The sequence below is a fragment of the Myxocyprinus asiaticus genome, chromosome 2, assembly GCF_019703515.2.
Source record: "Myxocyprinus asiaticus isolate MX2 ecotype Aquarium Trade chromosome 2, UBuf_Myxa_2, whole genome shotgun sequence".
NCBI lineage: Eukaryota > Metazoa > Chordata > Actinopteri > Cypriniformes > Catostomidae > Myxocyprinus > Myxocyprinus asiaticus.
In genome coordinates, this window is record NC_059345.1 from 14,885,116 (window position 1) to 14,899,831 (window position 14,716).

The following is a 14,716-nucleotide window of genomic DNA, read 5'->3' on the forward strand; positions in this document are numbered from 1 at the left end:
CAATTAAATGTTTTAAACAACTTTCAGAACTCGTTTCGAGTTCTGAAAGTTACAGAATGTTTTCATGGCACACCAAACCTTTTTTCCCAAAGGACCAAATTAATTTGATTTCTTATGATGTGACCCCTATAAATTTCTTATAAACGTATTCTGGGCTATGGTATGATGACCCACCACTACTTTGTGAGCTTGCTTGTAATATTAAGCAGACAAAGGCCTAGTCTCACAGCAACAAGCTGTATTTCTCATTTCCCCTTCATGGACAAATGCTCAATTTATTGAGGAATGAGTGACACATTCCTCCACTTAAAAAAAGGAAGGAAATTGCAAAACAAGACCAGACAGTGACAACAGCCACTCTAGCAAGCTTCACTTTACCTTACAAATAAACAGTGTGTTGTGGAACAAACATCCAATTAAATTTAGGTCAGAGACACATTCAAAGCTACAGGCGCTTGACAAGTAAACCAAAATAAAAAAAAAGTTTCCATCTATGAGGGTAAAAAGCCACAGAAAGTTCATGAAAACAACCCCTGAACTCACTTGAAAAAAAAAAAAAAAAAAAAAAAACATGACACCACAAAGTGCTCACTAATCAGTGACGACACACAGCAGCATGCCATCTTGAGAAAAAGAGGCTAAGAACAGAAGAGTGATAAATGTCTTTCAAAACTGCAGCAGCTTAACTGGAATTTGTCTAATTAGCAGCTTCACAAAACGACTGGGTTGACATCCCCCTGAACAGTTGTTAGTCAAACAGCACGTTATGTCACAGTGGGAGGATGTGGAAGGTGTACAGGGGTGTAAAAATTACTGAGAAATTATACTTAAAGTATGAGTACTGTGTCTAAGCTTTAATAAATTAAAAATCATCAAAAATTTTGATTTAATAGTTGATATTTGAATGTAGTTATTCTAAAGCCTGATCATCAACCATGTGGAGTCATGTTCCTTAAAAGAAAGGGTTAAAGAAGTATGTTACTTTTTCTGTTTAAATACTTTCTCCTATTCTAGCTTAAAATACTGAGAGAACTATTTTTAAGCCATTTGTAGGTTCATTTTTTTAAGAAACTCTAAACACTGTCTCTGTGGCATCATAAAATTTCCAGTTTGTTTTGAGCTATCCGCTTAGACCCGCCCCAACAATGTTACTCAACCAAAGGTGTGAGTTGGGGGTGCGACAAGCTCTTTATTTGACCTACATACTTCAGCTTTTAATTAAAACACATTGCTTTGGTTCAAAAATTCAGTGTTGTGGTGAAGAAATGTCTCTTTACAAGGATGAATACATGATGAATACAGTTACCTGAGCCAATTAACTAACCAGTTTTAAAGGGGTCATGACATGAGGAATAAAATTTTCCTTGATTTTTTGACATATAAGAGGTCATTTTTACTATAAAAACATTGTAAGTTTCAGAACTGAAAACTTCCTCCTTAGTAGAAAAAGAGCATTTAATTAAAACAAGCTGTAAAAACGGCTTGTTTGGAATTCATGGAACTTGTGACGTCACAAGGACCAAATACATCTGCATATGACTGCCTCTTCAGCAAGACATCAATGCCTATTTTTCGTCACTGCACCCTTGGCCCTGCCCACTGGTGCTCAGAGTCAGTAACACAGGTGAAGAGCAGAGAGATGGGCCTGTCATGGGAGATTCATCCAAGGTGGACTTACACAGGCCAATTTCATGTGCCTATCTGGATTTAAATGTTTTTCTACATAAACGTGCACAGCTTTGACCATTATTATACATCTTGCACCGCTTTTAAAAAACACGATGTCAAGTTATAACTCTAAAATGGAGACCCCCATTGTGTTTCATTCAGCTGCGCTGTCATGCTGTTGTGCTGTTTTGAAGGCATCCTGGACTGTTTTTGCAACCATCTGTGCTATTTTTAATTGTTGGTCTTTTGTAAACATGCTCTCGTTGGACGTTTTTGATTGTTTTGATGCATTTCCGGCGATGCGCACCGCATTTTACAAGCGCAACTTTTAAAAACACATCTCATTTGTGGGGGCCTGGGTAGCTCAGTGGTAAAATACGCTGGCTACCACCCCTGGAGTTCGCTAGTTCGCTAGTTCGAATCCCAGGGCGTGCTGAGTGACTCCAGCCAGGTCTCCTAAGCAACCAAATTGGCCCGGTTGCTAGGGAGGGTAGAGTCACATGGGGTAACCTCCTCGTGGTTGCTATAATGTGGTTTGTTCTCAGTGGGGTGCATGGTGAATTGAGCTTGGTTGCCGCGGTGGATGGCGTGAAGTCTCCACATGCGCTATGTCTCCGTGGCAACGCGCTCAACAAGCCACGTGATAAGATGCGCAGGTTGACTGTCTCAGACGCGGAGGCAACTGGGATTCGTCCTGCACCACCCGGACTGAGGCGAATCACTATGCGACCACGAGGACTTAGAGCGCATTGGGAATTGGGCATTCCAAATTGGGAGAAAAAGGGGAAAAAATCCCCCCCCCCCCAAAAAAAAAAACACACATCTCATTCTGCTGCTGCCACTGGATGGTTGTCACCTGGTTCATAATTATCTCTAACACCTGTCTCTCATTATAGTGATGGCAGAGGGAGACTTGAAAAGGCACGCCAGAGCATCAGAGAGGGAGAGAGACAGGTGTTAGAGATAATTATGAACCAGGTGACGAGCCTTACCGCTCTCTCTCTCCCGTAGACCGACACATGGCCACGCCCCCCATGCCACATTAGCCAATCACAACAGTGGGCATTTACACTGAAATCTTAAAGGTCCAGACAGCTTAAAAACAGAGTGTTTCAGACAGAGGGCCAGAGACAATGTGGAAAATTATTATATGTGACTAAATTATGACTGTTTGGTGCAAAAAAAAAAAAAAAAAAAAAAAAAAAACTATACTAAAATTATAAGTGGACCTCAGGGAAGACAATAAAATTATTTTCAAAAAGAGTATGTCATAACCCCTTTAAATAAAAGTAATGTAAAAATTATGGGAATGCAAATGTACTTATAGTTCAATAAGACACTCTATATATATATATATTAGTTGAAATGTTACTCTATAGCACCAGGAAATTTCACTGTCAAAATTTATTTGACATTTAGAAATCAAACGCTCAAATAAATAAAGACTGTGTAAATCACATTTTCTGCTGTTATTAGGCACTTACAAAATATATTATTTTCCTATTCAGCCCATGTCATAACTTTGCATATTGTTTGGCCTTTGGTAATATTAATCATTTTCTATGTTTGATTTTAAGGGACAATTAACATTTTGGTACTGTGTTGGGTTGCCACTTGATGTCCAATGTAATCAATCAAGGTCGAGAACCACTGGCTTAGAATAATATTTAAGGTGACATATACTGTTCTTGTATTTACTTTTATCCCTAAGGGTCCTTACAGATTATTACAAGGACACTTATAATTTCGTGCAGATATGACATATTCTTGTCTCAATAAAATAATAATAAACCCATGTGGAGTTGGATGCCGGTAAGTACAAAATGAGTCCAGAGCATGACTGCTGTGTGCATCTTTCATTTCCTTTTTTGATTTGTAACTAGTAGCACATAATAAACATCCAAAAAAATAAAAAATAAAATAAAAAATTCAAGAGCTAATAGTTTTCCTAAAAATTAATATACACATATGTAGAGAGCAGAAATAAGTTGTGAAATTATAAATAATTTAAAGTTATAGAAAGTCAGATTTGTTTTATCAAACTATTTATTATGTTACCAGGAGTGTTGGTTATTCATGTTTTAAAGATGTTACAGATATCACAACTGATTTTCTGTAAAGCTGCTTTGGAACTGTTTTGGGAAAAGCGCAACTAAAATATTATTATTTGACTTGATTTGACTTTTATGTTACAATGTTTTTTCTACTTTGGCAACAAAATCTCAATGTTCTCTCATTGCTCTGTCAAACAAACAAGTGAATGCCAGTGCTGAAGCATTTTACCAATTATACATTATAAATGCTCAATCTAAGTACTGATTACCATTCTCAAATGTCTGCCAAACATGTTGGGTGGCAGTCTCACAATAGTGAGAAGATACCAAACAGATAATATTCCTGATGTTTTTTCAAGCACTACTACTGCTGTGTTGTTTATGTAAGCCCATTACTGACATCTAAAGAGTGAAGGATGAAAAGAAACAAAGATCACAAAACAAAAATGTCCGAAAAAAGGAATATAGTGTTGAATGGCAACATCAGACATAGAGAAATGCTTTTGAAATGTTTAGTTTGAGAATTAAAAAAAAAAAAAAGAGAGATTTTTTTTTTTAGCTATTTCAATGTACTGCACATAATAGTTCATTCTGCTACATAATGGATACTTCCTGACAAAACTGGTGAATTTATTTATTTTTTAAACAAATTATTTTTTTTAAAACCCTGACAGTTTTCTTTTCTGTGTTAACATTCTTCCTATTAAAACTGGAAGATGTGGTGGGACATATTGGCTTTTATAATTGCTCTGAATTGTGCTAACATTCTAGAACATACCCTAAAAGATTCCCAAAGGTGTTATGAAAGGTAACATATTAAATGATCCATGACAATAATCACATTTTTATTTTATTTTTTCCAGTTAACAACCATTAAAAAATTATATAGAAACCAGTGAGAGTGAAATACTCATGTGTCTCCCTGCAATATGGATTTACTCAAGAGTAAGTCACTGTGGCTTCCTCAAATTCCACTCACTAGCAACCAACTAGGTCAGGGTAAATTTAGCCATAACACAAAAAAGAAATTAGCCTGATATGGCAGCATTGCTTTTGACTTCTTCTAAATGAGACTTTTTGAGAATCCTTGAGAATCTGCGCTATCCATAAATAGATTGCGTAAAAGAAAAACTTATCAAAGTGTACTTAATATCAGCTCTTGTGACTTTAAAACTGACCCTGTTTACTTCATTACTGCAGATTTTTCCTGGTCCTTGTGCACAATTCAACAGCAGTCATGTGATCCATTCAACCCAAAACAATCTGTCAAGGTGAGGGGAAGACAGGAACAAAAAGCAGAGGGAAAGTTCGATTGGAATTTATTTACAACACAACACAGTTTTCTTTTCAAACTTCAAGCAAGCCCAGGTGACGAACTACTCTCCCAAGATGCGGGCAGAGATCGAGGAATCCTCCTCCACATGCACTGGGCACCGAACTGGCGAGGGCGGCGGCAAACGAGAACAGAAGGTACTCTACTCCTGAAACTAAACTGCGGCCAGCTCCAACTGCACGAGAGTGCACAGTTACCACACACAGTAACAGTTACAAACACAACTGCAAACAGTAACAGTCACAATAATCCGACATTGGACATGACACACGCGGGGGTTTAAATAAGAGAAACAAACACAGGGCAGGTGTCACTCGCATCTGAAGGTTGTAATGATCAGCGTTCCCATGGAAACACTGATTCAGCATGCCAGCGACACCTGAAACACATAAGGGCAAAACGTAAACATGCTTTAATAAAACAGACAAGGGACGATGATGCCATGGTCCTCCACAGGCACACACACAACCTGGCAAGGTGCCATGACCGTGACATCATTAAAGGGTACATGGCGGCAAATCACGCACAGCGATAACCCACCGCCAGGCCTGTGTACACAAAACACAAACACGAAACACAAGACAGACAGGGGATGATGATGTCATGGTCTTCATCAGACAAAACCCAACCTGACCGGCTGACAGGACCATGACATCACCGGAGAGCGCACAGTGGTCCAAACAACCAGACCTGTGCGCTCACACAAAGGGGGAACACAAAAAACAAAGGATGGCCGATACTGCCACTGTCCCATCAGGTAGAACCTAAACCTGACAAGGTGACCGGACCGTGACACAATCAAGATGGTGGCCACATTGTTGTGCCTGCTATTCACTTTAATAACATTGTTAAAGATAAATGTTCCCAACCTTCACATTGCATTCCTTTAAAGGCGACAGGAAGTTTACTCGGAATTGCTGTCCGGCAACGGAACACAAGGACAATTGTGTTTCAGACCATACATGGAACGGTGATTTTTCACATGTGCAGTAAGGGTATTAAAGCGTTTTCAAGCTTTTCAGTGTGGATTAGAAGTTTTTGGAAAACAATTGAAAACGGCAGTGTGGAGAGAGCGTTTTCAAAAGCGCCATTTTTAAATGTATATGGATTAATGTGGACGTAGCCTGAAACTACTTTCCTTTTCATCTGACATCATAAATCCGTCTTACTTTTTCAAGCCCTCCTCTCCAACCACCGGGCTTAATTCCGATATGTAACACCCACTTTTCAAAATCCAATCAATTCACAATGAATAAGGCCAACCTTACTTTTTTTTTGTTTAATCACAAGGAATCACTTGGAAATATGTGAGATTACAGCACTGAAATGAGTTGCAAACTGTGTTTTACATTGACTTTAAAATTATGATTAATAATGAAATGTTTATTTGATCAGATGACTGAAATGTCACCGTTTCAATAAATGTTTCAATAAACATTACTAAGGCACCTTTTGACATTAACATTTATTATTTTTTTAGCTATGTATAACACTCAACCACATAACCACCCACAGACTGTAATTTCTGGCTGACTTTAAGTGCCATGTTACATTAAACATTACATATTCTTTTCAACTTAATGTCTATTTACCACATCTACAGAATGTTGTAGATTACCACAGGCATTCATTTCTTCTTGCCCTTCAGTTTGTAAAGAAACAAACAAAAACGAAAACAAAAAAAACAGGAAACGTGTTTACAGTAGTACAGTAATCATGTGTAATGTGTACACTGTTACAAAGCATGTCACAGATGTTGTCCTCAAGTAGAAAATAATCTGGAATATTCTTCCTTGATAATGTTTGTAAATGTAAAGGAATGAAGTGACTGAGTTTCACTACAATCTATTTTAAATGACTATGCTGAGTACGTCTGTGCCAATAGAAACAACAGCCTTCTGGGAGTCAAGTGTTGGTAATGACACAGCAGTGCCTGTCATAATTACAGCCAACGAAGGGGTCAGGAAACAACTACTCGATTATGAATCCAGTCATACTTTATCACTGTACATAATCAGAGAGAAGCAGCAAGTGCGAAATCAATCTGACGTTAGTGTGGTGTGACTCTTCTCTTGAAGAGTACGTTATCCTGACTCATTTACAGATTTGTACTCTGCCTGGATTCAAATCTTAAAGGGATAGTTCACCCAAAAATGAAAATTTTCTCGTCATTTACTCATCCTCATGCCATCCCAGATGTATATGACTTTCTTTCTTCAGCAGAACACATTTGAAGAAAAACTGAAAAAATATCTTAGCTCAGTATGTCCTTAAAATGCAAGTGGATGGTTATACGAACTTTGAATCTCCAAAAAGAACGGATAAGATGCACGGAACTTATATAAGATGCAGGACAGGACTTGATTTTATCCATCAGGAATTGAACCTTCGATAATCCTTTTACAGACCAATCCTACCTTAGTAACTCTTGTCATCCATATTATCAGACTTGGGTGTGTTCAAGTCATGTTGGAATGATCGCATTTACGAGTTAAATACACATGATCACAACCACAAAGTTGTAATTACTGGTGGGAAACTCTTTTTTAGCCCTTTTTTAAGCCAAGAACTTTCAAGTTGGGGGCATGTCATTTTAATAATCTTTGTGAATGTTAAACTATTTGTCAGTCGTCATTCCCAAATGAACAAATAAAAAACATCAGTAATAACACATACATCTCCAAAATAGATTAATGTTAATATATATAATGTTAATTATATGGCTGTTGATGTAAAAAATTATGCATTAAAAAAATTTACACAATTAATCATGCCCACTGACAAGTACGTAAATTTGGTAATAAAAGTATGGATTTTCCTACCATTTGAGCAATTGAAGCTTGAAGTACGTCTATTTTTAGGAGTTGCGTCAATTGGTGGCAGCACGCCTCAACAAACCTCACAAGCAGCGCAGCCGCAGAATGAGAACCACTCACAGTGGAAGCACAACAGGTGGGCTTAACACAACAGAATAAAGGAATCTTCAGAATCAGAATCAGAATGAGCTTTATCGCCAAGTGTGCTCACGTACACAAGGAATTTTTTTTGGTAATAGGAGAAACAAGCAAGTGCACACAGAACATTAAAGTGAGACACAGAATATAAAACAAGTATAAATAGATATACCAAAAAAAAAAAAAAAAAAAAGGACATATAACTTAGAATGGCTTAAGACTCCATTTTCAAAGTTTCCACTACTTTTAACTTGACAAAGCATCCTAAAAATGTGGCAATTATGATGCTGAATACCAGGCTCTCCAAACACGTTTGTCTGATGCACGCACATGTTCAGTATTGACGCTGACTGCCACCCCTGGAGTTAAGAGTTTGAATCCAGGGCGTGCTGAGTGACTCCAGCCAGGTCTCCTAAGCTACCAAATTGGCTCGGTTGCTAGGGAGGGTAGAGTCACATGGGGTAACCTCCTCGTGGTCGCTATAATGTGTGGTTCTCGCTCTCGGTGGGGCGCGTGGTGAGTTGTGCGTGGATGCCGTGGAGAATAGTGTGGGCCTCCACACACGCTACGTCTCCGTGGTAACACGCTTAACAAGCCACGTGATAAGATGCACGGATTGACGGTCTCAGACGCTGAGGCAACTGAGATTTGTCCTCCGCCAACTGGATTGAGGCGAGTCACTACGCCACCATGAGGACTTAGAGCGCATTGGGAATTGGGCATTCCAAATTGGGGAGAAAAGGGGAGAAAAAAAATTGTGTGCAGAAAAGAAAATCAATATTAATCACTATTAATATCTCGAATAGTGAAACTCTGAATATCTTTAAAAGATTTGATGTCACTAACTGGCAAACTTGGGCAAATTCTGTGATTATTTTGTTCTCAAAAACGCTCATTGTATCAACGCGGAACCTGTGAACACAACTTGACTTCCAGGCGGACTGTTAAAAAATCCTGAGTGTGTCTGAGGCAGAGACTACGAATGCACTAACAAAGTATACACGGCCATAATATGCATTGGTTACTATTTGTTATTGTATTTTTTGATACTTCTGCAAAGATGGGTGTATAACAGGATGCCAGACAGGTGTAAATGAGCAGAATACAGACAAAAAAAAGATGATTAAAAACATTTCTCTAAAGTGAATGTATGAATGGCTTTTGGCTGCAGATGGCACAAATATGAAGCAGCATAACAAACAACAGTGTAAATGGGCACTTAAGAGAATTTGAATAGATTTGGTTCCTTTTGTAAACTAATTAAAAAAAAAAAAAATAACCACACAACATGGTCTTGGAAAATGCCTCTATGCGAATGATCATACAGATCGTAATGTTTGCAGAAGCTGGTAACTCTGCACGCCGCCGTGTTCACGTTGACTAATATTAACTGACTGAAGAACTTAACCAGAATTTAGATGTTGGCCTCAAAGTAGGTGGAGCACCAGGTAACATCCACAGATTATGTGGACAAATGGCAGCTGGTAAAATGTTTTCCTGAGAGTTCGCTCTGGTGAGCTGTTTCGAACCGCCGAAAAGAACTTGAAAAAACCTTCTTTTTGGCCAGATTTTGTTGGAAATCACATCATACTCATATTTCTTCGATTTGGCATGAAGTATATCGGTGCTCTGTCCTATCAGCACTTCCTGAATGAGAAAAATGAGGAGCAGAGAGGGAATATTCTCCCACGGCTGGGAACAGCCTGCTCTTTTTCGTTCATTTTGGTGGTGGGGGGGGGTGGAGACAGTCCTTTAGTTTCCTTATCATATATATGCCAGTGCTGGGACATACAACCACATTATATTATGTCTTTCTTGACACCACTAGGGATAAGAGTACTTATGAATTTAACCATTCAGGGTCTGATTCTGATTCTACTCAACTATTCTGGTTACTTGATTTTATTAATAATACATATAAAGTACTTTTGAGGAAGCACATAATAATCGATCCTAAATATAGTATACTATTTACTATATTTTGTTTAGATATAATCTAAACATTACTTTTAAACAAAGGCAATTGATAATTTTAGGGTACATCTTTAAAGTATCATTTATAACAGCAAAACATATATCACAATATGATTAAGCAATCACTCTTCTCGTGACTGCATAATCATAATGTGATTTAAAATTGTGGTTATTTTGCCCTCCCTAATAACATATGATTAGGGATGGATAATACTGTATGCTAATTGTTATTCAACCTACTGAGTTTTTTAAAATGTCCATGGTAATGTCCATCTGGTTATACCAGATTCCCTGTTAAGTGAAACCCATTTAAAATACTAGAATTATAAAATAAAAGAGCCAAAGACATCAGCACAAAACAATTCTGTAGTTCAAAAATGGTTTACATTCCATTGTGCGCTAGAATAACTCAAGAAGCATCTGGTCTCACCCATCTGCAGTAAAACCATTACACTACATGTCCATTGCTACATATGAAATCCACTCAATGCTGCTCAAAATGCTGGGTAATGTACATAAGTACAGAAATGAAGAGCCGGCTACTGTGTCGTGCGTGTGTGGTGGCTAGAGAAGCTGCAGCTTGACAGATGTGGTTAAAGGACATTAGTGGCATGACAGCAATCTCCGGATGGATGTGTAATTGTTAACTGTTTGGAGAAATTGTTTAATTGCTATAATGCTTGGATATGTTTTCTGGTAGGGTATGGACAAAAAAGAAGTTAAGATTACCGAGCAAAGACACCTGCATGGCCTCAGATAGATCACTATTGCTTTGATCTGTGACATGTTTCAAGCATGCTGCATCTCTAGCCAACATCTAGGAAGGGATCTCTTTCACAAGCTTTGCGATTTGTAAGTTTGTAGTAAACGTCGGATCATTTAATTTTGCTGCGCACCGCAGCGTGTGCCTCCAGAGGGCTCAACGCAATGTCTGAAGCAGACAATTCATAAGCAGCATTCTGTTGTCATAGTAATAGTAAATAGTAAAAAATACTAGAGCCCGACCGATATGGGATTTTTGAGACCGATACCGATTTTAGAGAGGGAAAATTCACCAATTACCAATATGGTGACCGATATAGTTAATTTTTGAGCTGGAATGAAAACAGACCTTTTCTATGTGGATTGTTCACTGATTTTGCACCGATATGACTATGCAAAGGTACTCAGAAGGTTGCTTTCTTAAACAAATATTTTTATTTAAGAACATTTGACATTATTATTATACATTATCAACAAATTCTAGAAACGAACACTGAGAAAATAAAGAATAAATAAAAATACAATAAATAGCTTAATAAACATCAGTACTGTTAGTATGTCAATTGCTGACCATTAAAATAAAGAATAAATAAAAATACAATAAATAGCTAAATAAAAATCAGTAGTGTATGTTTAGTATAAGTCAATTGCTGACCATTTAAATAAAGAATAAATATACAATAAATAGCTAAATAAACATCAGTATTACTGTTTAGTATCAGTCAAATTCTGACCATTAAAATAAATAAATACAAATAAAATAAATAGCTAAATAAACATCAGTACTGTTTAGTATCAGTCAATGGCTGATCATTTAAATAAAGAATAAATAAAAATAAAATAAATAGCTAAATAAACATCAGTACTGTTTAGTATCAGTCAATGGCTGATCATTTAAATAAAGAATAAATAAAAATAAAATAAATAGCTAAATAAACATCAGTACTGTTTAGTATCAGTCAAATGCTGACCATTTAAATAAATAATAAATTTAAATAAAATAAATAGCTAAATAAACATCAGGGGCCGGTTGCACCAGCTATACTTATGTTACAACTTAGCCTAGTTGTGGCGTAAATGGGCACTATAATATTTGAGCATTGCACCATTAAATTTATATAGGACGTAACCCTACATATAAACTAAATATATATGGCAGCCTCCGACCAGGAGTAACGGATGGAATAAAAAAGCAGAATCATTTATTGACATCAATGAGCTCATGTTTTGGTTGACAGGCATCAGTCCTTTCGACATATATGATGATGTTGGCATTTACACTCATTTACATTTACAAGAGAGAGAAAAAAAACCTACTTTTAAGCGGCTCTTCAGCATGAAACCGATCTAACTGTGCCGTTTTTAGGGTGTGTCGCCCGGTGTCAAGTTTCAACACATTCAAAATATATATATAGGATATTAAAATGAATAAATGTCTATTTTTCCAGCCTGTTGTATTAGTATGTATCACCCCTCATTTATTTTAGATACAGTTCTTATATATTATTATTTACATAGGGCAAATATACTATTTATTAAATCTACTTTTATTAAGTATCCTATTTTAATGTCTGGAAAACCAGACTTTTAAATATTACATTTTATAAATGCAACGACTGGAATTGTTCGGTTGAAGGGGGTACCAAACTGTGAATCATGAACAAAAGAGTTTGGTGAATACATTAGCTTCCACTCAGCTGACAATAATGAAAGTAGCTATGTGATTAGCTAGTTAGCTATAAGCTCGTTGTCACGGAGAGTAAAAGATGGACTTTATTTACTTTCCAGCATTGTGTCTCACAAACTAGGCAACAGCGAAGCGTGAAATCAACACTCACCACACACAATCCACCACCGCACCGTTGTCTGCTGAGCTGCAAAAAGATGCTCTCATGTTTACCTTTCAATCTGCTACATTACTTACTGCACTGACAAACTATAGCTGGCTAACAGCAAACAGATGTGATAAACATGAGTGACATGGTTGTCAGGGACAGGGTTAACATTATATTAGATATATAAAATGATGGGGTAATTTTTTATTAACTTTCCTGTATGTAATTCACAAACTAGTTAGCAATTTAAGGAGAAGAGATCGCTCAAATCCACACCGTTTAACTCCGCCCTGTCCGCAGAGCCACCGTCAGCTCAGCTCTGTAAACAGTGGAGTCGGAGCGCACTCTGCTGGACAAACTACGTTATGACACCAATTCTAAAGCATTGTTTTCTGCATTATATGTTCTGAATAAAAAGTTTTCATATCGGCGCATATCTGTAAAATATACGCCGATACGATATATCGTTGAAAGGCTAATATCGGCCAATAATATCGGCCGGCCGATATATCGGTCGGGCACTAGTCAAAAGTATACAAACCAAACAAGCAAACATTAAGATGCACTCATAGGGAACAGAGAAGATTCAAGGAAGGTTAAAAGCCAAAGAAAATAGATGAGTTTTAAGTAGAGTTTTAAAAATCGAAATAGAAGGAGCAGTTCTGATACGAGTCGGGAGACTGTTCCAGAGCTTGGAACCGGCGATTGCAAATGCACAGTCTCCTCTGTTTTTAAGTCTGGATCTTGGGATAGTGAGTCTAAGAGATCTAGATGGTCTGTGAGGGTGCAAAACAAAAGATTTTGTGGGGCCAGATTGTTTAGGGATTTGAACACAAATAATAACATTTTAAAATAAATCCTATATTTTATAGGGAGCCAATGCAATGAAATCAGGACTGGTGTAATGTGGTCAAATTTACATTCCCCCTTTAAGAGTCTGGCAGCCACGTTTTGGACTAACTGAAGACGGCAAAGAGAAGAATGGGAGATTCCAAAATAAAGCGTGTTACGATAATCCAGAGGCGATGAAACAAAGGCATGAATCATGGTTCGAAATTGCTCACGGACAGGAAGGACTTAACTTTCGTCAGTAGACAAAGATGATAAAAACACGATTTAACTTCAGCGCTTATTTGTTTATCAAATTTTACTGACGTTACATTTAACATCAGTAAAAATAGTATTTTGGCACTACTCTTCTGCGCAGATGAATCTCATGGTTTGAGGTTACCTGGACCTGGAGATATTCACCTGCAGAGTCGGAATCATAACGTGCTATTTTCACTTTGATATAATGCTTTTCAACTAGACATTTATAACTGAGATATTACTTGCTTTGAGACAGATAAACAACAATCTTATTTATTGATTTATTTAAGATTATTCAAGTGTTTTTTTCCACCACACATTAATGTTTGCACACACTAGCCTAGTTTCCATCCACTTTTTTGCACTATTTTGTTATCGACAAAGTGAAAATATGTAAAAAAAAGAATTGCGTAATTTGCCGTCTTCTGCCTGTTTCCATTAAAATGGCCTTTTATCGATAAAAATGGTGTGCGTGATGACGTCATGCCTAAAAAAAACACTTTGTCACATAAGTTTTGGTTTATCGCAAAAGAAATCTGCCCTTAAGCCGTTTCCATTCAGATATGTGTGTTTATCGCTAATTCGCCTCCCAGATGTCCCTAATTGTTTACCTCCGAAGTTTTGGTAAAATAGGGAGAATATTGAGACAATTCATTGAAATTAACCAGCTTACTGTCATTTTAATTTCACAAATAAATGCAATCAGAAGATGAGGAATTGCAATCAAAAGGGAACAGTTGCCCTTCTGATAGGACTATTATATTGGTCCTGATGTACATTTACATTTATGCATTTGGCAGGCGCTTTTATCCAAAGCGACTTACAGTGCACTTATTACAGGGACAATCCCCCTGGAGCAACTTGGAGTTAAGTGCCTTGCTCAAGGACACAATGGTGGTGGCTGTGGGGATTGAACCAGCAACCTGATTACCAGTTATGTGCTTTAGCCCACTACGCCACCACCACTCCGTTGCACCTATTGCAATTTGCCATCGGTTCCGACCCAAAAACGAATCGTCACGGCCTTGTTCAAGCTGGAAACCTGCA

The 14,716-nt window shown here is 37.4% G+C and overlaps 1 protein-coding gene across 6 annotated transcripts in view; it reads right to left on the minus strand.

Annotated features, from left to right (window-relative positions):
* LOC127450959 (endophilin-A3-like) overlaps positions 1-14,716 on the minus strand; it is a 63,960-nt gene that overhangs the window by 26,611 nt on the left and 22,633 nt on the right. The window contains exon 2 of one of the 6 annotated variants that reach the window (XM_051715454.1): positions 7,878-8,012. The exons of 3 other annotated variants lie outside the window; for them this stretch is intronic. In XM_051715454.1, coding sequence (XP_051571414.1) covers positions 7,878-8,012 — 135 coding nt within the window. Of the gene's footprint in view, positions 1-4,900; positions 5,060-7,877; positions 8,013-14,716 lie in introns of those variants that run through there. 2 more of the 6 variants (XM_051715475.1, XM_051715460.1) reach the window with 2 other exon arrangements.